The sequence below is a fragment of the Mobula birostris genome, chromosome 8 (genome assembly GCF_030028105.1).
Source record: "Mobula birostris isolate sMobBir1 chromosome 8, sMobBir1.hap1, whole genome shotgun sequence".
Classification (NCBI taxonomy): Eukaryota; Metazoa; Chordata; class Chondrichthyes; order Myliobatiformes; family Myliobatidae; genus Mobula; species Mobula birostris.
The window spans coordinates 58,223,275-58,249,370 of NC_092377.1; the positions used below are offsets into that span (position 1 = coordinate 58,223,275).

At 42.9% G+C, this 26,096-nt stretch overlaps 1 protein-coding gene across 2 annotated transcripts in view; it reads left to right on the forward strand.

The window, feature by feature from the left end:
* Positions 1-26,096, forward strand: part of cfap36 (cilia and flagella associated protein 36) — a 112,391-nt gene that overhangs the window by 78,484 nt on the left and 7,811 nt on the right. Inside the window, exons 7-9 of one of the 2 annotated variants that reach the window (XM_072265262.1) lie at positions 567-641; positions 16,005-16,095; positions 21,361-21,530. In XM_072265262.1, the coding sequence (XP_072121363.1) occupies positions 567-641; positions 16,005-16,095; positions 21,361-21,530 (336 nt within the window). The remainder of the gene's footprint in view (positions 1-566; positions 642-16,004; positions 16,096-21,360; positions 21,531-26,096) is intronic. The other variant, XM_072265263.1, reaches the window with a different exon arrangement.

A 26,096-nucleotide genomic window follows, 5' to 3' on the forward strand; every position in this document is an offset into this window, starting at 1 on the left:
ACATCTTAATAATTGTTGGCTTCAGTGAATTTGTGCAATAATAAAAACATTAATTGTCTATCCATCATTTACTGGGTTAAGTGATGGTAACTTTTGAGAAATCACAAGGATCTGTTGAGTTTATAAATGATTGGGATCCATTAAAGCAGGTATTCCCAACCTAGGGTACATGGACCCCTTGCTTAATGGTATTGACCCATGGCATAAAAATGTTTGGGAACCCTTGCTTTAAGGAGAATTCCTTTGAGTGTTCCTTCTGAAGTCACTTTCCCAAGTTAATTGATCACTTTCTTAAGTTAATTGACTTGACTTGAAACCAGGATGAAATGGGAGATAAAGTTAATAGTATTGGAGATGAAGGTAGGTTTTGGAATACCATTGAGAGATCATGTAAATTTTGAAACATTTCATGTTCGGGCTAGAGCTTACTCTAGTTACATAGATGGTTTCTATATTGTTATCTAAAATTGGGATGGAAAGTGTACAGATTTTATAGGTATCAAGGAACCTGTTGCTTTGTGAGTGCAGTGAGGTTGACTGTATTAACATCCTAAATTTTTTTACAGGCTGTTCAGAAATCTTTACAAAAGAGAGCATCAACAAGAGAAGATGCAGTTGCATCCACAAGTAACCTAGATGAGGTAGTAGATGAACTTGCAAAAATTCTTAGTCTGTGTCACGAGGTAGTTACTAATTTATGAACCAATTTTGTATTCTTTGGAAAATTCATTCTGCTTTAAAAGTGAAGGTTTTGGAATAACAAATTACCTACATTGAACAGATGAATCTAATATCCAATTTATGATTTTTTTTATAATTCAAGATTACTGAACACTGGATCTTAAATCTGTATTTTTATCTTATTATTGATTATTATTGTGGAAGTAATTATATTTTCAGTTCCATTTCAATTATTCATATTTATATGCACTTTCTACTGTAAATTTGTTTTCATTTTAAAATATAGCAGTCCTTAAGCTACATTTGCTTTGCTGTTCTGGAGTTTTAGATGGATATTAAGGATATCAAAGAGGATCTATTGCAAGAGGGACATCAGTGTGATGTGGTTTGTCTATGGAGTTTTTTTCTGAAAATATGGTTCATAAATTCAAGTGTGCAAGCTCGGAGTGATTGGTGACTTATGAGGTAGGTCCCCAGATATGTTTACTGGGTTTCATGATAACGGAGCTGACCAACTTTCGATAGCCTGCCAGAGAAGTGTTTTGAAACAGTGCACTGCTGCTTGCGCAGTAGTATATATGTAGGTCAGTTTGAAAAATATGGTGTCAAGAATTGCTGGAGGGGTCAGTAGTTTCCCTGAACTTTCCTCGCAGCTCAGGGATGCTCTAATAGTGACAATATTCAAGAGGGAAGACAAGGCAGCTTGTGGCAATTACAGAGGCATTCTCTCCTGACAACAAAGTGCTTGTATATATCCTTGCATGACTCCTTCTGTTGTATGAAGAAGTACTCCCTGAATTGCAGTGTGGTTTCTGCCCATCTAGAGGTACTGCAGACATGATCTTCACAGCATGTTAATTGCAGGAAAAATGCTGTGACCAAAAGCAACCCATGTACTTGGCTTTCATAGATACAGTAGACCAGCAAGGTCTGTGATGGATACTATCAAGACATGGCTTCCTGACAAATACTCTTGAATACTGAGGCTGTGCATGATGGCATGTCAGCGAGCATAATCAACAATAGTGGCGCTGAATCAGAACGATTCACTGTTAAGACAGGAGTCAATCAGGACTCTATTATTGCACCACCCTATTTGCCAACTTTATTACTGCATTCCTTCACCTCATTGACCAAGACCTGCCACAGGGAATCCCAGTTGTGTATGGAATGAACACCAGGCTTTTCAACCTCAACTGGCTCAAGGTCAAGAACAAGGTCAACACTGCTGTCATGGAACTTCAGTATGCAGATGACAACATCACAGCACACTCTAAAGATGATCTCCAATGTATCCTGAATAGCTCTGCCAAGACACTTCGGGCCCTAGGTCTTCTATTGAACATAAACAAAAAAGATAAAGGTCCTATATCAGCCACCACCCAACCATCTATTTATCCAGCCTTCCATAAAAGTTGATGATATTGCTCTTGAAAATGAAAATTACTTTTCCTACCTTGGCAGCATTCTCTATTAAAAGCAGATATTGACTCAGAGATCAACCACCACCTAAGTATTGCTAGTGGAGCCAATGCAAGATTAAGGAAAGGAGGTTTTGAAGACTACAACCTACACATCAAACCAAAACTTCAGGTTTATAGAGCAGTTAGTCTTCTTACATTACTTTACGGAACTGAGTCATGGATCATGGACCACCTACAGTAGGCACCTGAAAGCCCTGGACAGTACCACTAAAGAGCCTTACGAAAGGTTTTGAGGATCAGCTGAAGGACAGATACACTAACACCAGAGTACTGGAGGAGGCCAACATGAACAGCATCTCCAACACAATAAACCAATACCATCTCTGATGGATAGGTCATGTCATCTGGGTGCTATGCTACGTGAGGACAACCTCCACTGTGCTACATAGAACAAAAGAAACTGAACACCCAAAAGACCGAACCACTAATCACGGCCACCACATCATCGTACCCACAATGCACCAGAATATGTAGATCCCTGATCGGTCTCCACAGCCACCTGAGGACCCAGCAATAGACAACCCCTTAGGAGAGCATCATACCCGACTTGAGTGATCACATTAAAGAAGCATTGAGAATCGTGGAAAGGTGGAGCCATGGAGCTAGGATTCCTTACTTCATAGCAATTTGGAGGCTGCGGCTAGAACAGAGGGGAGGAATGGCTGGGTCCAAGGTTGTTTGGAGAAGTGTAGGTGAATTTTGGTTTCCTTGTTGCCCCGGAGCCCATTTTTCCTGTCCCTTTGTTCTATAAATAACCTTTATGATGTTCTCAGTCATACTCAATGGATAGGAATAGGATGCTCTGGAGGATGAACAAGTGGCTGAGGAACTGGTGTAGGGGGCAAGGTTTTAGATTTCAGGATAATTGGGACCTCTTCTGGGGCAGGTGGGACCTGTACAAGAGAGACGGGTTACACTTGAACTACAGGGGGACCAATATCCTTTCAGGGAGGTTTGTTAGTGCTATTGGGGAGGCTTTAAACTAGATTTGCAGGGGGATGGGAACCAGAGTGCCAGAGCTGACAGTGTGGCTGGGATGAAAATAAATGATGTTAAAAGTTCAAGCAAATCCGCTAATAGAAAGGTTGTGAGTGGTGGTAAAAATCTTCTGAGGTGTATATATTTCAATGCTAGGAGTATTGCGCGGAAGGCGGATGAGTTGAGGGCGTGGATTGACACGTGGAATTATGACGTTATAGCAATTAGTGAAACTTGGCTGCAGGAGGGGCAGGACTGGCAGCTTAATATTCCAGGGTTCCGATGTTTCAGATGTGATCGAGGCAGAGGAATGAAGGGTGGGGGAGTAGCATTGCTTGTTAGGGAATAGAGTAGCAGTGCTCAGGCAGGACAGATTAGAGGGCTTGTCTACTGAGTCCTTATGGGTGGAGCTGAGAAACAGGAAAGGTATGGCCACATTAGTGGGATTTTATTACAGACCACCCAATAGTCAACGAGAATTGGAAGAGCAAATCTGCAGAGAGATAGCAGGCAACTGCAGGAAACATAAAGTTGTGGTGGTAGGGGATTTTAATTTTCCATATATTGATTGGGACTCCCATACTGTTAGGGGTCTAGATGGTTTAGAGTTTTAAAATGTGTTCAGGAAAGTTTTCTAAATCAATATATAGAGGGACCAACTAGAGGGGATGCAATATTGGATCTCCTGTTAGGAAACGAGTTAGGACAAGTGACAGAAGTCTGTGTAGGGGAGCACTTTGGTTCCAGTGATCATAACACCGTCAGTTTCAACTTGATCATGGACAAGGATAGATCTGGTCCTAGAGTTGAGGTTCTGAACTGGAAGAAGGCCAAATTTGAAGAAATGAGAAAGGATCTAAAAAGCGTGGATTGGGATAGGTTGTTCTCTGGCAAGGACGTGATCAGTAGGTGGGAAGCCTTCAAAGGGGAAATTTTGAGAGTGCAGAATTTGTATGTTCCTGTCAGGATTAAAGGCAAAGTGAATAGGAATAAGGAACCTTGATTCTGAAGGGATATTGCAACTCTGATAAAGAAGAAGAGGGAGTTGTATGACATGTATAGGAAGCAGGGAGTAAATAAGGTGCTTGAGGAGTATAAGAAGTGCAAGAAAATACTTAAGAAAGAAATCAGGAGGGCTAAAAGAAGACATGAGGTTGCCTTGGCAGTCAAAGTGAAGGATAATCCAAAGAGCTTTTACAGGTATATTAAGAGCAAAAGGATTGTAAGGGATAAAATTGGTCCTCTTGAAGATCAGAGTGGCCGGCTATGTGCGGAACCAAAGGAAATGGGGGAGATCTTAAATAGGTTTTTTGCGTCTGTATTTACTAAGGAAACTGGCATGAAGTCTATGGAATTAAGGGAAACAAGTAGTGAGATCATGGAAACTGTACAGATTGAAAAGGAGGAGATCCTTGCTGTCTTGAGGAAAATTAAAGTGGATAAATCCCTGGGACCTGACAGGGTGTTCCCTCGGACCTTGAAGGAGACTAGTGTTGAAATTGCGGGGGCCCTGGCAGAAATATTTAAAATGTCGCTGTCTACAGGTGAGGTGCCGGAGGATTGGAGAGTGGCTCATGTTGTTCCATTGTTTAAAAAAGGATCGAAAAGTAACCCGGGAAATTACAGGCCGGTAAGTTTAATGTCGGTAGTAGGTAAGTTATTGGAGGGAGTACCAAGAGACAGAATCTACAAGCATTTGGATAGACAGGAACTTATTAGGGAGAGTCAGCATGGCTTTGTGCGTGGTAGGTCATGTTTGACCAATCTATTGGCGTTCTTCAACGAGGTTACCAGGAAAGTGGATGAAAGGAAGGCAGTGGATATTGTCTACATGGACTTCAGTAAGGCCTTTGACAAGGTCCCGCATGGGAGGTTAGTTAGGAAAATTCAGTTGCTGGGTATACATGGAGAGGTGGTAAATTGGATTAGATATTGGCTCAATAGAAGAAGCCAAAGAGTGGTAGTAGAGAATTGCTTCTCCGAGTGGAGGCCTGTGACTAGTGGTGTGCCACAGGGATCAGTGCTGGGTCCATTGTTATTTGTCATCTATATCAATGATCTGGATGATAATGTGGTAAATTGGATCAGCAAATTTGCTGATGATACAAAGATTGGAGGTGTAGTAGACAGTGAGGAAGGTTTTCAGAGCCTGCAGAGGGACTTGGACCAGCTGGGAAAATGGGCTGAAAAATGGCAGATGGAGTTTAATACAGACAAGTGTGAGGTATATTGCACGTTGGAAGGACAAACCAAGATAGAACATACAGGGTTAATGATAACGCACTGAGGAGTGCAGTGGAACAGAGGGATCTGGGAATACAGATACAAAATTCCCTAAAAGTGGCGTCACAGGTAGATAGGGTCATAAAGAGAGCTTTTGGTACATTGGCCTTTATTAATCAAAGTATTGAGTATAAGAGCTGGAATGTTATGATGAGGTTGTATAAGGCATTGGTGAGGCCGAATCTGGAGTATTGTGTTCAGTTTTGGTCACCAAATTACAGGAAGGATATAAATAAGGTTGAAAGAGTGCAGAGAAGGTTTACAAGGATGTTGCTGGGACTTGAGAAACTCAGTTACAGAGAAAGGTTGAATAGGTTAGGACTTTATTCCCTGGAGCGTAGAAGAATGAGGGGAGATTTGATAGAGGTATATAAAATTATGATGGGTATAGATAGAGTGAATGCAAGCAGGCTTTTTCCACTGAGGCAAGGGGAGAAAAAAACCAGAGGACATGGGTTAAGGGTGAGGGGGGAAAAGTTTAAAGGGAACATTAGGGGGGGCTTCTTCACACAGAGAGTGGTGGGAGTATGGAATGAGCTGGCAGACGAGGTGGTAAATGCGGGTTCTTTTTTAACATTTAAAAATAAATTGGACAGATACATGGATGGGAGGTGTATGGAGGGATATGGTCCGTGTGCAGGTCAGTGGGACTAGGCAGAAAATGGTTCGGCACAGCCAAGAAGGGCCAAAAGGCCTGTTTTTGTGCTGTAGTTTCTATGGTTTCTATGGAAACAGATTACTCAAAGCAGATCAAGAAGCTTGAGCATTTTTCCGCATCTAGCCCACATCCCTGTAAACTTTTCGTACCTGTCCAAATCCTTCTCTAATACTGACTGTCCCTGCTCTGGAATGTTCCATATATTCACCACCCCCTGTATGGAAAAACTTGACTCTGATCTCCTTTAAATATTTTCCCTCTCACCTTCAACATATGTTCTTTAGTTTAAGAACCTCCAACTATGGAGAAAAACTGTGACTATCTAACCTGTCTGTTTTATAAATCGCTATGTCACCACTCCTCAACTTCCCTGTGCTCCAGGGAGAGGGAAAAGTGAAGAGATAAAGGGGTCAGAAGGATAAGGGAAAACAAAAATGGGGGGAGCAGAGGCAGATGGGAGTGGTTCCCAGAAGTTAGAAAAATCAATGTTGATGCCATCGGGTTGGAGACTACTCATTTCCTCATTCCCCTCCCCAGCCATCATGTCCTGCCTATTGTTGTGTATTTAATATTTCAGTAATACTTGAGCTGTGTGTGTGTGTGCACGCATGCATGTTGATTGGACATTCTTGTTTGTTTAATTAATTCATTACGGGTTAAATTAAAATACGTGAATTGCATGCGTCATCATGCAACCACATGATATGCTCGCTTAAGGTAAAAAAACAAAGTTAGACTTGCATCTCTCAGCACCCTTGTTTTCCTTTGCATTAGTTTAATGTTTTGAAGTTGCAAAACATAACAGTGGTGATGAGGTATTTTAAAAATTGTCCCGAGTTGCCTACCAACCTGTTGAAAGCAGCGAGACGTTTGGGTTTAAGAAAAGCACAGTGAGGAACAGCGAGTTTAAAAAAAAACGTGGCTCAGCACATGGAGAACAAGTCAAGTTTAAAAAAAAGGCAGAAAACAGAAGAATTCAGGATTCATAAACAGTAACAGGTGATAATCATTAAAAAAAAAGAGCAGAAATGGCTGGCTACATCAGATGGATAAATGTATTTGATTGCTTAATGGTGTTACGTACCCCTTAACTGGGTTGCCAAACCAGCAGAAATGGACCACTCGTTGGAGTCTGGATTACTAGGAACTCATAAAGTTTTATTAAAGAAATAAGTAACACAGTACTTTAATCGTAAGGATATAAATGCAACAGGTTAGCAATGATAATACACACATGTACACAGAACTAGGGTAATAGGGATCAACCAAGCTCTATCGCAGTCTAGGGGTAAAATGATCAGTCTTAAGTGACGCAGAGTTCAGTTCAGCTTAGTACAGTTCGCAGTAATCGCTGTTGTGCTGTTGGAGAGAGAGAGAGGGAGGGGGATGCAATTTGATTCAGGCAGACCTTTGATGTCTTCGCAGTTGGTTTCAGGCGGACCCTTTTATGTCTTCTAACCCGCTGTGGTCACACACTATGACCGAGCCTCCATTCTGGATACGATCGTTCTTCCGTGGTGAACCCAGCACCCAGGCAAGGGCAGACACACACACCAGGTTCCCACCGATCGTACCTTTACACCCTGTGAGCCTATGGTCAGTTCCCGCGAACGGACCTCCAAACTCTCACCAACTTGTGGGGGCACACCGCTCTTTCCAGGGTCTCGCTATCTCGTGATCCCGTGGTGTGTCGCGTGCCTTAGCGAATCTGCTCTTTTTATCCCCCTGCTGGGGTAGCACCTGTCCATCAAACTTCAAACAGTTCAGGTTCAAAGTAACTGGTCTGTCAATATTCTGAATTGTGTTTCTTTTCAGTTAATCCCTCTCTCCTCTCTTACTAGCATTTTGAATGTTTCTCCATTGTCTCTCTTATCTCTCCAATTAGCATCAATCGTCCGATAGCTTTGTTTGGCGTCACAATGGGCAACTGTCTCATGTATACTGAGCTAATTGAACAGTATTTTGAAGCAAATGAAATAGCCAATGAGAAATGAGTACCAATTTTTCTGAGTTCATTGGGTTTAAAGACATACAGTTTATTTCGAACTTTGACTGCTCCAAAATTAGCACAGGATGGTGACACAGAATCGCCTTCAGACTCTCGAAGGCCTGTTGACAAAGGTTGTCCCACACAAACTTCGCATTATTTGGCAAGAGCTTAGTAAGAGGGAGGGTAATATCCGCAAAGTTTTTGCAAAACTTCCGATAGTACCCCACCATCCCCAAGAACCTTCTCAGGGCTCGCTTGTCTGTCGGGGTGGGGAATTCAGAGATAGCCTGCACCTTAGCCTGCATCAGTGCCAGCTGCCCCTGTCCTACCACAAATCCCAGATAAGTGACCTTCACGTGGCCGAACTCACTTTTTGCGAGGTTCACTGTCAGGTTGGCTTCAGACAGCCATTTAAACAGTTCCTCTACTGCCACAATGTGCTCCTCCCACGTGTCACTCCAGACCACTAAATCGTCAATATACGCTTCTGCGTTCTTTAACCCTTTTATCACTGAATTAATCATCCTCTGGAAGGTCCCTGGGGCGTTTTTCATGCCAAAAGGTAAAACATTATACTCGTATAACCCGGATGGAGTGACAAATGCTGAGATTTCTCTAGCCCGGTCGGTTAAAGGAACGCACCAGTATCCTTTCAGCTAATCGATCTTTGTGATGTACTTAGTTCTCCCCACTTTATCGGTGCAATCTTCTACCCTTGGGATGGGGTACGCATCAGTTTTTGTGATGGCGTTCACTTTTCTGTAATCTGTGCAGAATCGTATGCTCCCATCGACTTTCCGGACAACCACACAGGGGGACGCCCATTCCGATTTGGATGGCCTAATAATATCTGAGGCTAGCATGTGTTCAATTTCTTTCTCCACCAGCTTGCCCTTCTCCAAGTTCATCCTATAGGGGTGTTGTTTAATAGGCTGGTCTGGAGTGACAACAACATCATGCACTGTCCCTTTGCATCACCTCGGGACATCCAGACATACGTCTGCGTACCGGTTAATTAGCTTTATCAGCGGCTCGCTCTGTTCGGGGGTTAGGTGAGAGACCTTATCAGCAAAGTTGGCCAAAACAATAGAGTTCTCCCATCTGGTCGGCACCATACTTATCTTTTCAAAATGGGGTTTCCCCTAGCCTCATTAATTTTCGTGATAACACCGACTAGGTCTGCTCACTTATCGTGGCAACCTGTTAACATATCAATAGACTGTAACTGTGTTAACTCACATCTACAATACTCAATAATATCCTCTCTCATGCTCGGCTAGCAAAATTCTTTCATAATTCTATCGACTGTCTTCCTCACCCGAAAATGTCCACCGAGGGTTATCTTGTGAGCCAGGTTAAAAATCTCATTCCTATAAACTTTCAGCACTACCACCTGGCGCACCACCCCCCATTCCTCATCTGAGGGCATGGTACTTGGTCTCCCTCCTTCACATAATAGGCCACTGACTCCCTTTTTAATTCTGCTCCGGAGAGAGCTGTCTCTGTCAAAACCATCAGCTTCTCGTCTCGTTTCTGTGCCTGTATAAATTCCTTTCTTGCTAATGATAAGTCTGCCTCAACTCCCTCACTTCCTTCCGCTTCACTATGCTCATTTTTCTCACTTTCTAACCCCTCCTGGTACAAGGCTGGTAAAAACGTCTCAGCTAAATCTATATTCGCTTCGGCAGCCTTTCTGGACATGCGTCGAGTCACTGCGCAAACGGGATAAACCTGTGAGTCCATGGGCGGGTCTTCAATCCTGGCAGGTTTGCTCGTCAGCTTTACTGCTGGGTACACCTCTCCAACTGCAAGGTCATTACCGAGTAAGACCTCCACGTCTTCCATCGGTAGTTCGGGCCTCACCCCTATCGTGACCGGTCCGGAGACCGAGTCGCTTTTTAGGTGTATCTAGTGCAAAGGTATGCTTCAGTCCCTTTCCCAATGCCTTTTATCACACTGAACTCCCCAGTCTCAGTCTCTGAACTAGAGTCTAACACACTCCTTAAGATCAATGACTGACAAGCTCCAGTGTCTCTCCAGATCTGTACTGGAACTGGGTTTGACCCTTCCTTCACCAACACCAATCCGGTTGAAATAAACTTCTCGCGCCCTTCCTGAACTCTCTCAGACATCTTCTCCCTTAGCGGTTTGTTTGCTGGCTCAATTCAGCCAGTCGGAGTCGTCGTTTTTCCTTTCCCCGTCTCCTTCTTTGGGGCAAAGCACCTGGATGCAAAGTGACCAGCTTCCCCACAATTATAGCATACGACCCCAGGAGACTTCCTACCAAACTGCTTCCTGTCTTCCTTATCCTTCTCACTAGTCCCCGGCTTACTTTCTGGCTTTTCCGGCGGACTTTCTCCGCCTTCTCGACTACCCTTCTGGTAGCTTTTACTTGGGGTAAACTTCGTTTTGTGCGTTAACGCGTACTCATCCGCTAACTTAGCAGTTGCGGCTAAGGTTTCTGCCTCTTTCTCATCTAGATAGGGCCTCATACCTTCAGGGACACAACCTTTAAATTGCTCAATCAGTATTAGCTTTAACAGTCTGTCATAATCCCCATTGACCCCTTTCGAGGCGCACCAATGCTCACAATACATCTGCATCTCACGGGCAAACTCTAAATATGTGCGGCCCCACTGCTTCCTCACATTCTGGAACCTCTGCCGGTATGCCTTCGGGACCAACTCATAAATCCTGAGTATAGCCTCTTTCACCACATCATACCTCTGGGTATCTTCTGCGGACAATGCCGAGTAAGCTTGCTGAGCCTTCCCTTTAGGTACGCTCTGAAGCAAAACAGCCCACTTATCCCTTGGCCAGTCCTGACTTGCAGCGACTTTTTCAAAATGTAGAAAGTACCGATCAACATCGGCCTCCTCAAATGGGGGAACCAGCCTAACCTCCTGGGTCGCCCTGAACTCTCCACCTTGGTTCGGCATGGGGCCCTGCGCTAGCATCATCCTTAACTTCTCCAGCTCAAATTCCCTTTCCTTCTGTTCCTCTCTCTCTTGCTGTTCTAACTGCCTCTCTCTCTCTTCTCGTTCTAACTGCCTGTCTTTCTCTTCTCGTTCCAACTGTCTGTCTCTCTCTTCTCGTTCCAACTGCTTTATTCAGAACTCATGCTCTAGTCTCAATTTTTCCATCTGCAGCTGCACTGCCTCTCCACCAGGTTTGCCCATAGACACCACCTCCAGCTCCCCTTGGGGAAACACACCTTTAGATACATAATGCTCTGTGATAGCTCTGTGCATCTCCACTCTCCTCATTGTTGACTTCCCCTTAAAAAGATTCAACCATTTGGCAACAGTCGCCAATTTTGATTTCCTGGCATCCTCTAATGCCTCCAAGGTTGGCGCCTTTAGAAATTCCTCAATCTCCATTTCTGCTGTTTGCCCTTTCTTTCTTTCGGGAATTTTAACCCAATCAATTTACCCAGTCCCAAATTTGGCGTTCAAAATCGCGGACGAGATCCCCACTTATGTTATGTACCCCGTAACTGCGTTGCCAAACCAGCAGAAATGGACCAGTCATTGGGTCTGGATTACTAGGAACTAATAAAGTTTTATTAAAGAAATAAGTAACACAGTACTCTAATTGTAAGGATATAAATGCAACAGGTTAGCAATGATAATACACGCATGTACACAGAACTAGGGTAATAGGGATTAACCAAGCTCTGTCGCAGTCTAGGGGTAAAATGATCAGTCTTAAGTGACGCAGAGTTCAGTTCAGCTTAGTACAGTTCGCAGTAATTGCTGTTGTGCCGTTGGAGAGAGAGAGAGAGAGGGAGGGCGATGCAATTTGATTCAGGCAGACCTTTGATGTCTTCGCATTTGGTTTCGGGTGGACCCTTTTATGTCTTCTAACCCGCTGTGGTCATCGACTGTGACCCCTCCGTTCCGGATACGATTGTTCTTCCGTGGTGAACCCGGCACCCAGGCAAGGGCGGACACGCACACCAAGTTCCCACCGATCGTACCTTTACACCCTGTGAGCTTATGGTCAGTTCCTGCGAACTGGATCTCCAAACTTCCACCAACTTGTGGGGGCACACCGCTCTTTCCAGGGTCTCGTTATCTCGTGATCTCGTGGTGTGTCACATGCCTTAGCGAACCTGCTCTTTTTATCCCCCTGCTGGGGTAGCACCTGTCCATCAAACTTCAAACAGTTCAGGTTCAAAGTAACCGGTCTGTCAATATTCTGAATTGTGTTTCTTTTCTGCCCCTCTCTCCTCTCTTATTAGCAGTTTGAATGTTTCTCCATTGTCTCTCTTATCTCTCCAATTAGCATCAATCGTCGGATAGCTTGGTTTGGCGTCACAATGGGCAACTGTTTCACGTATACTGAGCTAATTGAACAGTATTTTGAAGCAAATGAAATAGCCAATGAGAAATGAGTACCAATTTTTCTGAGTTCATTGGGTTTAAAGCATACAGTTTGCTTCGAACTTTGACTGCTCCAAAATTAGCTTTGCTGATTTCGAGGAAATGATGCAGGAACTTTTAGAATGAAAACCATTATTGATTGCAGAATGCTTTAGGTTTCATAAGCAAAATCAAAAAGAAGGGGAACACACATAAAAGTTGCTGGTGAACGCAGCAGGCCAGGCAGCATCTATAGGAAGAGGTATAGGAAGTTGCGTTCACCAGCAACTTTTATGTGTGTTATTTGAAATTTCAGCATCTGCAGATTTCCTTGTGTTTGCGTTTTCAAAAAGAAGGGGAGTTCATTTCAGCAAATGTGGCTGAATTGAAGAGATTGTCTGAGCACTGTCAGTTTGGTAATGTGCTTAATAATGTACTGAGTAATTGTTTAATTTGTGGAATCTTACAAGAAAGTAATCAAAAGCGGCTCCTAACTGAAGCACAACTTACGTTTAAGGGAGCAGTTGAATTTTCTGTATCAATGGAAACAGCAGACAGAGAATGCAATTGAGTTGCAGTCAGGAATGAAAGTGAGCATGAACAAAGTTGCAACGTCTAAACAGAAACTGGTCTGGCTGAACAAATTGTGTTACCATTGTGGTAGAAGCTCACATACACCAGATCGATGCAGATTTAAAGGTGGAACTTGCAGAAAATGCAACAAAGAAGATCACATACAAAGACCATGTCAGGTAGACAAAAATATATAATCTACACAGGAAAGAGAAAGAGCTAAAAAGTCAAGTTGCAGTTTCAAAAAGAGCACTAATCTGCATGTTGTTGAAAAATCTGATAATGATTAGAGTAATGTGGGACTGGATAGCCTTGAGATTTACAGTGTGAAAACTAGCAATATGGCTTACACAAGAAATGAACATCAAATTAATTAAAATGGATTTAGACACTGGTTCAGCTGTTTCAGTCATCACACAAAGTTAGTTTGAATGGTATTTCAAAGATATTACACTGACACCTGTAAATATCCAACTGAGAACTTATACTGGAGAAAAGATAACTCCTGTGGGAATGACACTTGTAACAGTGAAATACAACAACCAGCAAGCCACATTAGGCTTGTATGTGGTAAAAACAGAGGGACGGCATTGTGGGGGTGGATTGGCTAAGAGAATTACAACTTGATTGGAGATTCTTCCACTATTTGCATGCCTCATCTTCTGTACTAAAATGAACTGAAAGCAAGTTAAGAAAGGTACTGGATGCTGCCACAACAGTCTTCATACTGTACAGCATGAACTGTTGCCCAACAGAGGACTGACAGGTATTCGTGCCAGCCTCTGGTTGGAAAGCATATTGGACCAAGGGAGGACCATGCTGCTCAGAGTAATCATAGAAGTGACGAAAGCAGTGGCCTGACTACAACAGTTTTTGTAAGCAATGTTTCTGAGAAAGGTTCTGATATGTTAATCAGTCATTTACTTCCAAATTGTGGCTTGGTTTTGAGCTGGATGAGATTTCAAGAAGTTTCAGGAAAGTTGCAAGCATTTTTCTTTGGTGAAGGTAAAGAACCAGAATCTGCTCTGCGCGCATTAAGGTTATTGCCTGAACTTCACGTGGGAGACAAAAAGCTGCTTGTAAAAGTAGATGCAAAGACCAAAGCCCAGCCGGATGAATAGAAGGCCAAAAGGAAAGGAGTCAATGTAGATACAAAAACAGAGGATTCATTTGATGATGTTGTGGATGAGGAAACTAAGAGGAGAGATCAGATCATAAAGAGAGCGATAGAACGTATAAACTCCTCTCTGGATTCCAACCAGGTCCAGGTGTCAGTTTTAACTGATGTTTCAATGACAGACTCCACCATCTTCATCAAGGATGATGCCTAGGCATGTCTAGTCCAGTGTATATATGCTCTGGAAGGTTTAATAAGAGAATACTGCAGTGATCTAAATACAGCTTCCGAATATCAAGATGCACAAGCTAGAAGAAGGAAAAGGAAAGAGAAGAAAGGTATCTAGAGCTGTCAGAACCACTTCCTGCAGTCTCAGAGTCAACTCCTACATCCACCACGAGGAGGTTCCAGAAGCTGAGATTGTTTTTCACAACCACAAGTCTTGCCTGCCAAGCAGAGTGATTCTCCTCGTCAGGAAAGATGTTATCCCACAAGAGGAAGAAAGCCTCCATAGCCATTGAATCTTTAAGCCTGAATGGTAAATTTTAAATTGTCCTACGCTGTGGATGCCTGTGTAATAGTTGTTTTGTATAGTATATTGTGTATATAGTTGAGATGCACTCTATTGAGTTGGAGTTTATAGCCAAGTGGGGTGGAGTGTTATGTAGTGTTTTAGTAATCTTGTGTATATATTGATTAAGAATTGTTCATTTAAATAATTAATTACGGGTTATATGTATAAATAGGTGAATTGCACACGTCATCACACTACCACATGCTATGCATGCCTCACAAAGTAAAGAACAAAGTTAGACTTGCATCTCTCTGCTTTCGTTTTCCTTTATTAGTTTAATGCTTTGAGGTAACAAAACATAACATTTATCACCCCCACTTTCCACCCTCTGGTTCTGTACTTCCTTCCCTTTATTTCATGGTCTACTGTCCTTTCCTATCAGATTCCATCTTGTTCAGTCCTATGCCTCTTCCACCAATCACCTCCCAGCTTTTCACATCACACCCTTCCAGCTAGCCTCCTTGCCCTCCCCCACCTTTTTATTCTGGCACCTTCCCCATCCTTCTCCATTCTGAAGAAGGATCTCGGCCAGAAATGTCCACTTCATCTCCTTAGATACTATCTGACCTGTTCCTCCAGCATTTTGTGTTTTGTCTTGGAAGTCTTTTTTGCTGAGGAGTTGTGATTAGGATTGCAATCATCAGTAAATGTCTCTACTTCTGTCCTTAAGATGAAGGAAGGTTATGATGAAACTTTTGAGCCTAAGACTCTGAGGAAATCGGACTGTAGTGGCCAAGGGTTGGGATGATTTATAATGATTGGTCTGGTAACTTATTGGAAATTCAGATTGCATAATAACATGGCAGGATTAATGTTTCACTCCTGTACATTTTTATATCTAAATATAATTAGATTAAAGATTAGCTTTATTTGTCACATGTACATCAAAACACAGTGAAAAGCATCAACAACCAGTACAATCCGAGGATTGTGCTGGGGCAGCCCGCAAGTGTCTCATGGCTCAGGTGCCAACATAGCTTGCCCACAGCTCACTAAACCCAACTGCAACTTGTATGTCTTTGGAATGTGGGAGCAAACGCACCAGGTCATGGGGAGAGTGTAACAATTTCTTACCAACAGCGGCAGTCAGTCAGTCAGTGATTGCTGGCTCTGTAAAGTATTGTGCTAACAGATATGCTACAGTGCTGCTCTCAGAATTGCTATCTGTCATCTTTTATTTTGCACTAAGTACTTGCTTTGGTACTGTGTTATTTAATTGTAAAATCCCAGTACATAAAATGGATTGTACAGGTGAACCACTGCATCCAGATTCATTAAGCTCGATTTTTTTTTTAAACCTAGGAATCTACAAACTCTTTAAACACCTTAGAGCAATTACCAGAAGCCATATCCTCAAGCAAGATGGCGACTAATCACCAATGCAGCTTTTCAGGTAAAGCAAGATTAGCACCTATATAAAGTTAAAGTCATTTACTATTAATGTCATAGTTTGGTGCAATTGATTGCCAATATTCAGATCAGCTATTATCATAGAATATAGAGCAGCTATGAGAAAATATAAAATACTCGTGAATAGCCTTGATTCTTAAGAAAATTGCTTTATCTTTCTCAGCTTTCTGTTAGTTTTCCCATGTACTGTGGCAATACACTGATGTGATAAAATGATTGGTATGGAGGGCATGTAAAACAAGGTTTTCCACTGAACATTGTGACAGTATATAACAATTTACGAATCTGTCATTTTCTCTCCTGTTCTTTTCATCTTTTGAGCGGTACCTTGATGTTTTTCATTCCATAAATTGGAAAGATTCTGCAGGTGCTGAATCCAAAGCAACGCAACACAACACACACACACGCACACTGGGGGAATTCCGAAGGTCAGGCAACGTCCACAGAAATTAATAAATTGTCGACATTTCGGCCGATCCCAAGACTGGGAAGGAAAAGGGAACATGCTAAAGGAGGATAGCTAGAAGGTGATAAGTGAAGCTAGGTGGGTAGGAGAGGTAAAGGGCTGGAGAGGAAGGAATCTGATGGGAGAGGAGAGTGGACCATAGAGGAAGGGGAAGAGGGCAGGTGATGGGCAGATGAGGACAGAGTGGAGAGTACAAGAAGAGGGGAGGGGGATGGATTTTATTTACTGGAAAGAGAAATCAATATTCACGCCGTCAGGTTGAAGGCTGCTCAGATGGAATATAAGGTGTTGCTCCTCCACCCTGAGGAAGGCCTCATTGTGGCAGAAGAGGAGGCCATGGACTGCATGTCAGAATGGGAATGGGACTCGGAATTAAAATGTTTGACCACTGGGAAGTTCCACTTTTGGCAGATGGAACAGAGGTACTCGACAAAGTGGTTTCCCAATTGATGACTGGTCGCATCAATGCAGAGGAGGTCGCATCGGGAGCACCGGACAGTATGGACAACCCCACAGGTTTGCAGGTGAAGTGTTGCCTCACCTGCAAGTACTGTTTGGAGCCCTGAATGGAGCTGAGGGAGGAAGTGAGTGGGCATGTGTAGCACTATGGCCACTTGTAGGGATGAGTGCCAGGAGAGAGATTAGTGAGGAGGGATAATTGGACAAGGGAGTCACAGAGGGAGTGATCCCTACAGAAAGCGGAGAATTTGGGGGTAAACTCCAGATGACTTTGGTGGTAGATGGCCGAAGTTATGGAGAATGTTGTGTTGGATGCAGAGGCTTGTGGGGTGGTATGTAAGGACAAGGAATTCTATTGCTGTTAAAGCATCGAAAAGATGGGGTGAGCGCAGATGTTCAGGAAATGGAGGAGATGCAGGTGAGGGCAGCATCAATGGTGAAAGAAGAGAAATCTCATCCTTTGAAGGAGGAGGACATCTCTGATCTCCTGGAAAGTAAAGCCGCAATCTGGCAACAGATGCAGGGGAGATGAAGGGACTGAGAAAAGGGAATGTGTAGGAGACAGGATGGGAAGAGCATCATCAAGAAAGCCATGGGAATTGGTAGGCCTATAAAATATGTCAGTGGACAGTTTGTCCCCAGAGATGGAGACAGAGATTGAGAAAGGGGAGGGCAGAGTCAGAAATGGACCAAGTGAATTTAAGGGCAGGGTGGAAGTTGAAGGCAAAGTTGATTAAATTGACAAGCTCAGCATGGGTGCATGATGCAGTGCTAATGCAGTCGTCGATGTGGAAAAAGAGTTGGGGAACACTTATGGGATAGGCTTGGAATATGGACTACTCTATATCACAAAAGAAAAGATGGCAAATCCCGGGATTTTCCAGCTGCAAGCTTTGATAGCCTGCCTTGCTGTCTACTACACCTCCAATCTTAGTGTCATCTGCAAATTTGTGGATCCAGTTTAGACCATTGATATAGATGACAAACAACAATAGTCCCAGCACCGATCTCTGTGGCACTCCAATAATCAGCTCTGCAGTTGAGGCAGACAACTAGCACCACTCTCTGGATTCTCCCACAAAATCAGTGTTGAATCCAGTTTCCAACATCTACAGATTTTCTCTTGTTTGTGATCCAATTTACTACCTCATCCTGAATACCAACCGACTAAACCTTCTTGACCAACCTCCCATACAGGAGCTTGTCAAAGGCCTTGCAAGAGACCATGTAGACAACATCCACTACCATGCCTTCATCAACTTTACTGGTAACTTCCTTGAAAAACTATAAGATGGGTTAGACAAAGTAACACACACAAGCCATGTTGATTATGCCTAATCAACCCCTGTCTATCCAAATACTTGTATATCCAGTCCCTTAGAATACCTTCCAATAACTTGCCCACTACTGATATCAGGCTTACCGGCTTATAATGTCCCGGCTTATTCTTGGAGCTTTTCTTAAACAATGGAATTCCTCTAATCTGCTGGCACTGCACATGTGGCTAAGCTTGTTTAAATATCTCTGATAGGGTCCCTGCAATTTCTGCGCTAGCCTCCCACAAGGTCCAAGGGAACACTTTGACGAGCCCAAGGGATTTATTCATCCTGATTTACCTCAAGTTAGCAAACACCCCCTCCTCTGTGATCTATATACAGTCCATGACCTTCTTGCTGCTTTCCCTCACTTCTGCAAACTCTGTCTCCCAAGTGAATACAGGTGCAAAAAAATCCATTTAAGACCTCCTCTGTCTCTTTCAGCTCCACGCATAGATGACCAGAAGTACATTTTTGACCCTCACTATTCTTTTGCTCTTGATATATCTGTAGAAGCCCTTGGGATTTTTCTTCATGTCTGCTAGACCAACCTTATGCCTTCTTTTGGTTCTCCTGATTTGCCTTTTTAAGTGTTCCCTTGCAGTTCTTGTACTCAAATACCTTATATGCTGTTTTCTGCCTATACCAGCTATGTACCTCTTCCTCCTCCATAACCACGGCCTCAATATCTCTTGAAAACCAAGGTTCCTTAAACTGTTTTTCCTTACCTTTTATTCTGAAGCATACAAACTCTATACTCTGAATAAGTCACTTATGAAGGTCTCCCACTTACCAAATACACCTTAGCCAGTAAACAACCTGGCCTAATTCTCAGTTAAGCAATAATTCCTGATGAAGGATCTGAGCCTGAAGCGTCGACTGTTTACTCTTTTCCATAGATGCTGCCTGGCCTGCCAACTTCCTCCAGAATTGTGTGTGTGTTGCTTGGATTTCCAGCAGCTGCAGATTTTCTCGTTTGTGATTGGATTAATTCTCACTTGCCAGATCCTTTCTAATACCATCAAAATTAGCCTTCTCCAATTTAGAATCTCAACCCAAGGACCAGACCAATCCTCCTCCATAATTAATTTGAAACTAATGGCAATATGACCATTAGACGCAAAGTGTTCCCCTACACAAATTTCTGTCACCTATTTTGTCTCATTTCCTAATAGGAGATCTAGTACCATACTCCCTTTAGTTGGGACCTCTATTATTGATTAAGAAATTCATTAAGAAATTTACTTGAACACATTTGACGAACACTAATCAAATCAACCTTTTGATTCCTTACTTTGTGTGTAGACTTAACATCTTCTCCCACAAGCACTCCACCATCTGCTGTGGCACTCTGGTTCCCATCACCCTGCAGGTCTAGTTTAATAGGCTTCTGAGCCAGAGCCAGACTCCGTGCCTAAGACCAGACCACTGTAACTTTTCTCTGCTAGGTCATCCTCCCAACAGTATTCAAAGCGGTATACTTGTTATTGAAGGGAATGGCCACAGGGGTACTCTGTACTGGCTGCCTACCCCTTTCCCCCCATCCTGACAGTCACCCAGTAACCTATGTCCTCTACCTTGAGTGTAACTACCTCTCTGTATTGCCTGTCAATCAACTCCTCAGCCTCCCGTCTGAAAGAAGCTGCAGCTAAATGCACTTCCTGCAGATGTAGTCATCAGGGACACTGGAGGTCTCCCTGCCTTCCCTCATCACACAAGAGGAGCACTCCATTATTCTGCCTGGCATCCCCACTCTTCAAATTGCAATAAGAAAGAAAGAAAATTAAATTAAAAAATCTACCTCCAGCCTCTGGCTCTCTGAGCATATCTTCAAAATCTCCATAGATTACAAAGTAGCAAATACAGTCTCTGCAACACATATCAAAGTTGCTGGTGAACGCAGCAGGCCAGGCAGCATCTCTAGGAAGAGGTACAGTCGACGTTTCGGGCCGAGACCCTTTGTCAGGACTAACTGAAGGAAGAGCTAGTAAGAGATTCAAATCTCTTACTAGCTTACTAGCTCTTCCTTCAGTTAATCCTGACGAAAGGTCTCGGCCCGAAACGTCGACTGTACCTCTTCCTAGAGATGCTGCCTGGCATGCTGCGTTCACCAGCAACTTTGAAGTGTGTTGCTTGAATTTCCAGCATCTGCAGAACTCCTCGTGTTTGCGTTTTTAAATACAATCTCTGCTATTTAAGGTATGAGCAAGAGCAGACAGAACTACAAAGCAGTTCACCCTCACAAATGCATTGGATTCTTGGCTAAGTAAATCAAATTGACATTCTTTGGAGTTTTGAGGGGTAAGATCAACCTTATTGAAACAACAGGCATCTCAACAGTGACATTGAAGGGACATTGTTTTAAATGACCATTGCCTGTTGTCACCAAGGTGTGTAGGAACTTCTCATGGAGGTGGTGAATCTCTGGGATTTTGTACACTCAAGTTTTCTGGCCTTAGGTCATTGGGGTAGTAATAGATAAATTTCTGAAAAATCCAGGAATAGGCAAAACAGAGATTAGGGCAAGTTAGGGGTTTATGAAAAGGAAATCATGATTTGAATGAGGAGGCACCATCTAATGGGGTGCTTTGGTGTTTCCACAGGTGTGGGATTAGTGCAGGAGAGGGCGCAGAAGTAAAAGGTCATCGATTGTGAATAACAGAGTAGCTTTAAGATGCAGAATGGGTTACTACTGCTTCTTTTTGGTACATTTTATATTGTAGCATATAGTGAGACCAAATTTTTTAGCTAAAAACAGCAAGTAATACACTTAATCATTATATTTTCACAGTGACATGTAACTTCATAGAAACACATTTTATTCTTGAGTACTTCACCGGCAATTTCTGCAGTGGAACATTGAAATTTTGTTTAAATTAATGAAATGAAATTGAGAATAGAATGTGATATTATAATGCACATTTAATGCAAGTTACCAATAATAAGTTGCTATGTTTATTTTATTTTTTTCCTTTTCTCACTCATGTTGTATTTTCTAACTTATCAGGACAAAACAACAGAATATCCAGAGAAGTATTAGGACCAGTACGAGCCCCACCGAAAGGAGAATTACCCTTGCCTTCAGAACCAATAGAAAAAAAGACAAACCAAAGTGATGCAGCAGAGATATGGCTACAGCAGGCAAAAAAGGAAGCTGGTATTTTGGGATCTGTTTTAGTAAGTAGCAGAGAGCTTGACTTAAAAACTTAAAATTGAATCCTCAAGAGAAATCCATTCAGTAATTATTTTTTATTCATTCTAGATAAATATAATTACATCACTTGGATTGGTGGGTGAACGATATTGTGTGGAATTCAGTCTTACAGCACATAAGCAGAGCTTTCAGCAAACCATGTCCTTGCTGACCACAAGTATGCATCTACACTATCCATGTTTACCAGAACTTACTCCATTGCCTTCAGTGCCTTGATGGTTCAAAAACTTGTTTAGGAAATGTTAAGGGAGTCTGTTTCTATTGCCTCATGAGGCAGTGCTGCTGAATTTTGTGTTTGTTGGGGGAGAGGAGAGATGTTTCCTCTGATTCCTCCTAACCTCTGCTGTGGTGAAGTTCCTCATTATTTCCCTACCCATCCCTTTCATAATTGTGTACATCTCCAGTCAGATACCCTTTGCATGCTCTACTCCAAAGAAAACAGATCCGGCCTATCTAGTCTTATAACTTGTCATATTCCAGACAAGATGCTGGTGAGTCTCCTCTGCACTCTTTCCTATAGAGTGGCAACAAGAACTATGTATGACATTCCAGTTGTGACTACCTAATATCTTAAGATGTTGTACCATAACTTCCCTGCTCTTATTTTCTGTGCCTTGTCTAATGAAGGTGGGTATCCTGTGTCTTCACCATCTCATAAAACTGTGCTGCCATCTTGATGGATTCTTGATCTAAGGCCCCACTAGGACTATAATATTATTTGTCTCTATCTTCATGTCACTAGTACTCCCACCTGCATAATATCACATTTATCAAGATTAAATTCCATCCTCTGTTTTGCCTATCTTACCAATTCATCAGTTTTTCTCCTCACTATCGATTATGTCACTAATTTCATGTCATTCTGCAAACTTACCAATTATACTTCCTTTATTTGCATCCACATTGTCAGTGCATATGACAAGGACTTAAGGCTCCTAGCAGAAAATCCCATGGTACACCACTGGTCACAAGTTACCAACCACAAAAACAATCAACCCTATCATCCTCTGCCTCCTAATTACCGGACCAGTTTTGGATTGAATTTGTTGAATCGCAAAGGCTTTAACCTTTCAGACCTGTGTCCCAATATGGCCTCCCAGTATGACACACAAGATTCTGCAGATGCTGGAAATCCTGAGCAACACATACAAAATGCTGGAAGAATTCAGAAAGTCAAGCAGCATCTACAGAAGGGAATAAGCAGTTGTTTTGAGCTGAGACCCTGCATCAGAACTGGATAGGAAGGGGGCAGAAACCAGAATAAGATCTCACACCTGGTGTCACCATTCATCTGCCAGCTGGTACTCTTCCCCCCCCCCCCCCCCACCTTCTTATTCCGCCTCTGTCTCCTTCCTTAACAGTCCTGATAAATGGTCTCAGCCCAAGACCTCAAATGTTTATTCCCCTCCATAGGTGCTTTCTGACTAGCTGAACTCCTCCCCATTTTGTGTGTGATGACCCTATCACACACTGTATGAACTGCAAGTAGATACCACCAACAATACTGCTCTCATCAGTGTTTCCTTGAAAAATTCAAATTGCTCAGATAGGGTCTTTGCCTCTACCTTCCCACAAAGCTGCCATGATTATTTTTAATTAATGACTAGACAATTTGGTCTCTCTACCGGAACTATTTTTAATTACTTCTCTACCACTGACTTTGGATTCTCAGGTCTTGATTATCAAGCTTATCCTTGCTGCACATCTTTAATAAAGGTACATTTGGCATTATCCAGTCATCTGTGGCAAGCAGATTTAAAAATCTGTGAGGGTCTTAATAATCTCCTTCTTTACTTCCCATAGCAACCTGGCATCTGTTTCATCAGTCCCAGAGGATTTAGCCACTTTAAATTCACCAAGATGTCAAAAACCATCTTTTTAAATGGTAGCTTGCTTAGTTTCTCTCCTGCTCCCCAACTGCAATATTCTCCTTAGTGAATACCAATTAGAAGTATGAATTGACCTTTCATTCCTCTCGCACCACCACTCTTCCCTTGCTACTCTCTTATTCTTAATATTAGTTATAAACTATTTTGGCAATTTCCTTATTATTGTATGCCAGTGATATTTTGTACCCTATTTTTCCCCTTCTAATCCCCCTCCCCCATCCATGCTCCTCCTGGGCTTGTCCTTTTTTTCATCTCTATTCCTGCCCATGAGCTTTTTTTAAAAATATTGTGCAATGCTTTATTTCTTGTATGCCAGGTCCCCTCATACTTCCTGCCCTTGCTGTTCAAACCTTACCTATATTGGCACTTACAACTCACTTTTACATCTGGTAAGTGAAAATTATTGAAATTTGACTGCAAGTACATGCTCCTCGTGTATTTTGACCAGGACCTGTCTCAAAATTGAAATTGATCTTTGCCTTTCATCTCCCCTTTCGGGTGGTTGACATTTCATCACATTAAGAGGGAAAGCAGCCAGAAGCCGTGATACATGTTGGCACCAACGACATAGGCAGGAAGAGGGATGAGGACCTGAAGTGTGAGTTTCGGGAACTAGGGAGAGGGTTGAAGAACAGGACCTCAAGGGTGGCGTTCTCAGGATTGCTGCCAGCGCTATGTGACAGTGATGGTAAGAACTGGAGGAGATGGCAGTTGAATGTGTGGCTGAGGAGTTGGTGCAGGGAGCAGGGTTTTAGATTTTTGGATCATTGGGATCTCTTCTGGGGAAGGTGGGACCTGTACAGATTGGATGGGTTGCATCTGAACCTGTGGGGGAGCAATATCCTTGCAGGTGGGTTTGCTAGCATGGTTCGAGAAGGTTTAAACTAATTTGCAAGGGGGATGGGACCCAGAGCAATACAGCAGTGAAAGAAGTGCATGGAGTAACGCCAGATCTTAGAGAGGCTTTGAGTAAAGAGAAGCAGAATAAACAGTGTAAAAGTAGTAAAGCAGGAGGGCTGAAGTGTGTGTACCTCAATGCAAGAAACATCAGGAACAAAGGTGATGAACTGAGAACTTGGATACATACATGGAATTATGATGTAGTTGCCTTTACAGAGACTTGGCTGGCACCAGGGCAGGAATGGATTCTCAATATTCCTGGATTTCAGAGCTTTAAAAGGGATTGGGGGGGGGGTGGCATTACTGGTCAGGGATACTATTACAGCTACAGAAAGGGTGGGTAATGTAGCAGGATCCTCTTTTGAGTCAGTATGGGTGGAAGTCAGGAACAGAAAGGGAGCAGTTACGCTATTGGGGGTATTCTATAGGCCCCCTGGTAGCAGCAGAGATACAGAGGAGCAGATTGGGAGGCAGATTTTGGAAAGGTGCAAAAATAACAGGGTTGTTATCATGGGTGACTTTAACTTCCCTAATATTGATTGGCACCTGATTAGTTCCAAGGGTTTAGATGGGGCAGAGTTTGTTAAGTGTGTCCAGGACAGATTCCTGTCACAGTATGAGGACAGGCCAACTAGGGGGAATGCCATACTAGACCTAGTTCTAGGTAATGAACCGGGTCAGGTCACAGATTTCTCAGTAGGTGAGCATCTGGGGGACAGTAACCACCGCTCCCTGGCCTTTAGCATTATCATGGAAAAAGACGGAATCAGAGAGGACAGGAAAATTTTTAATTGGGGAAGGGCAAATTATGAGGCTATACGGCTAGAATTTGCGGGTGTGAATTGGGATGATGTTTTTTCAGGGAAATGTACTATGGACATGTGGTCGATGTTTAGAGATCTCTTGCAGGATGTTAGGGATAAATTTGTCCTGATGAGGAAGATAAAGAATGGTAGGGCGAAGGAACCATGGGTGACAAGTGAGGTGGAAAATCTAGTCAGGTGGAAGAAGGCAGCATACATGAGGTTTAGGAAGCAAGGTTCAGATGGGTCTATTGAGGAATATAGGGAAACAAGAAAGGAGCTTAAGAAGGGGCTGAGAAGAGCAAGAAGGGGGCATGAGAAGGCCTTGGCGAGTAGGGTAAAGAAAAACCACTAGGCATTCTTCAATTATGTGAAGAAAAAAAGGATGACAGGAGTGAAGGTAGGACCGATTAGAGATAAAGGTGGGAAGATGTGCCTGGAGGCTGTGGAAGTGAGCGAGGTCCTCAGTGAATACTTCTCTTCGGTGTTCACCAATGAGAGGGAACTTGATGATGGTGAGGACAATATGAGTGAGATTGATGTTCTGGAGCATGTTGATATTAAGGGAGAGGAGGTGTTGGAGTTGTTAAAATACATTAGGATGGATAAGTCCCTGGGGCCTGGTGGAATATTCCCCAGGCTGCTCCATGAGGCAAGGGAAGAGATTGCTGAGCCTCTGGCTAGGATCTTTATGTCCTTGTTGTCCACAGGAATAGTACTGGAGGATTGGAGGGAGGTGAATGTTGTCCCCTTGTTCAAAAAAGGTGGTAGGGATAGTCTGTGTAATTATAGACCAGTGAGTCTTACGTCTGTGGTGGGAAAGCTGTTGGAAAAGATTCTTAGAGATAGGATCTCTGGGCATTTAGAGAATCATGGTCTGATCAGGGACAGTCAGCATAGCTTTGTGAAGGGCAGATCGTGTCTAACAAGCCTGATA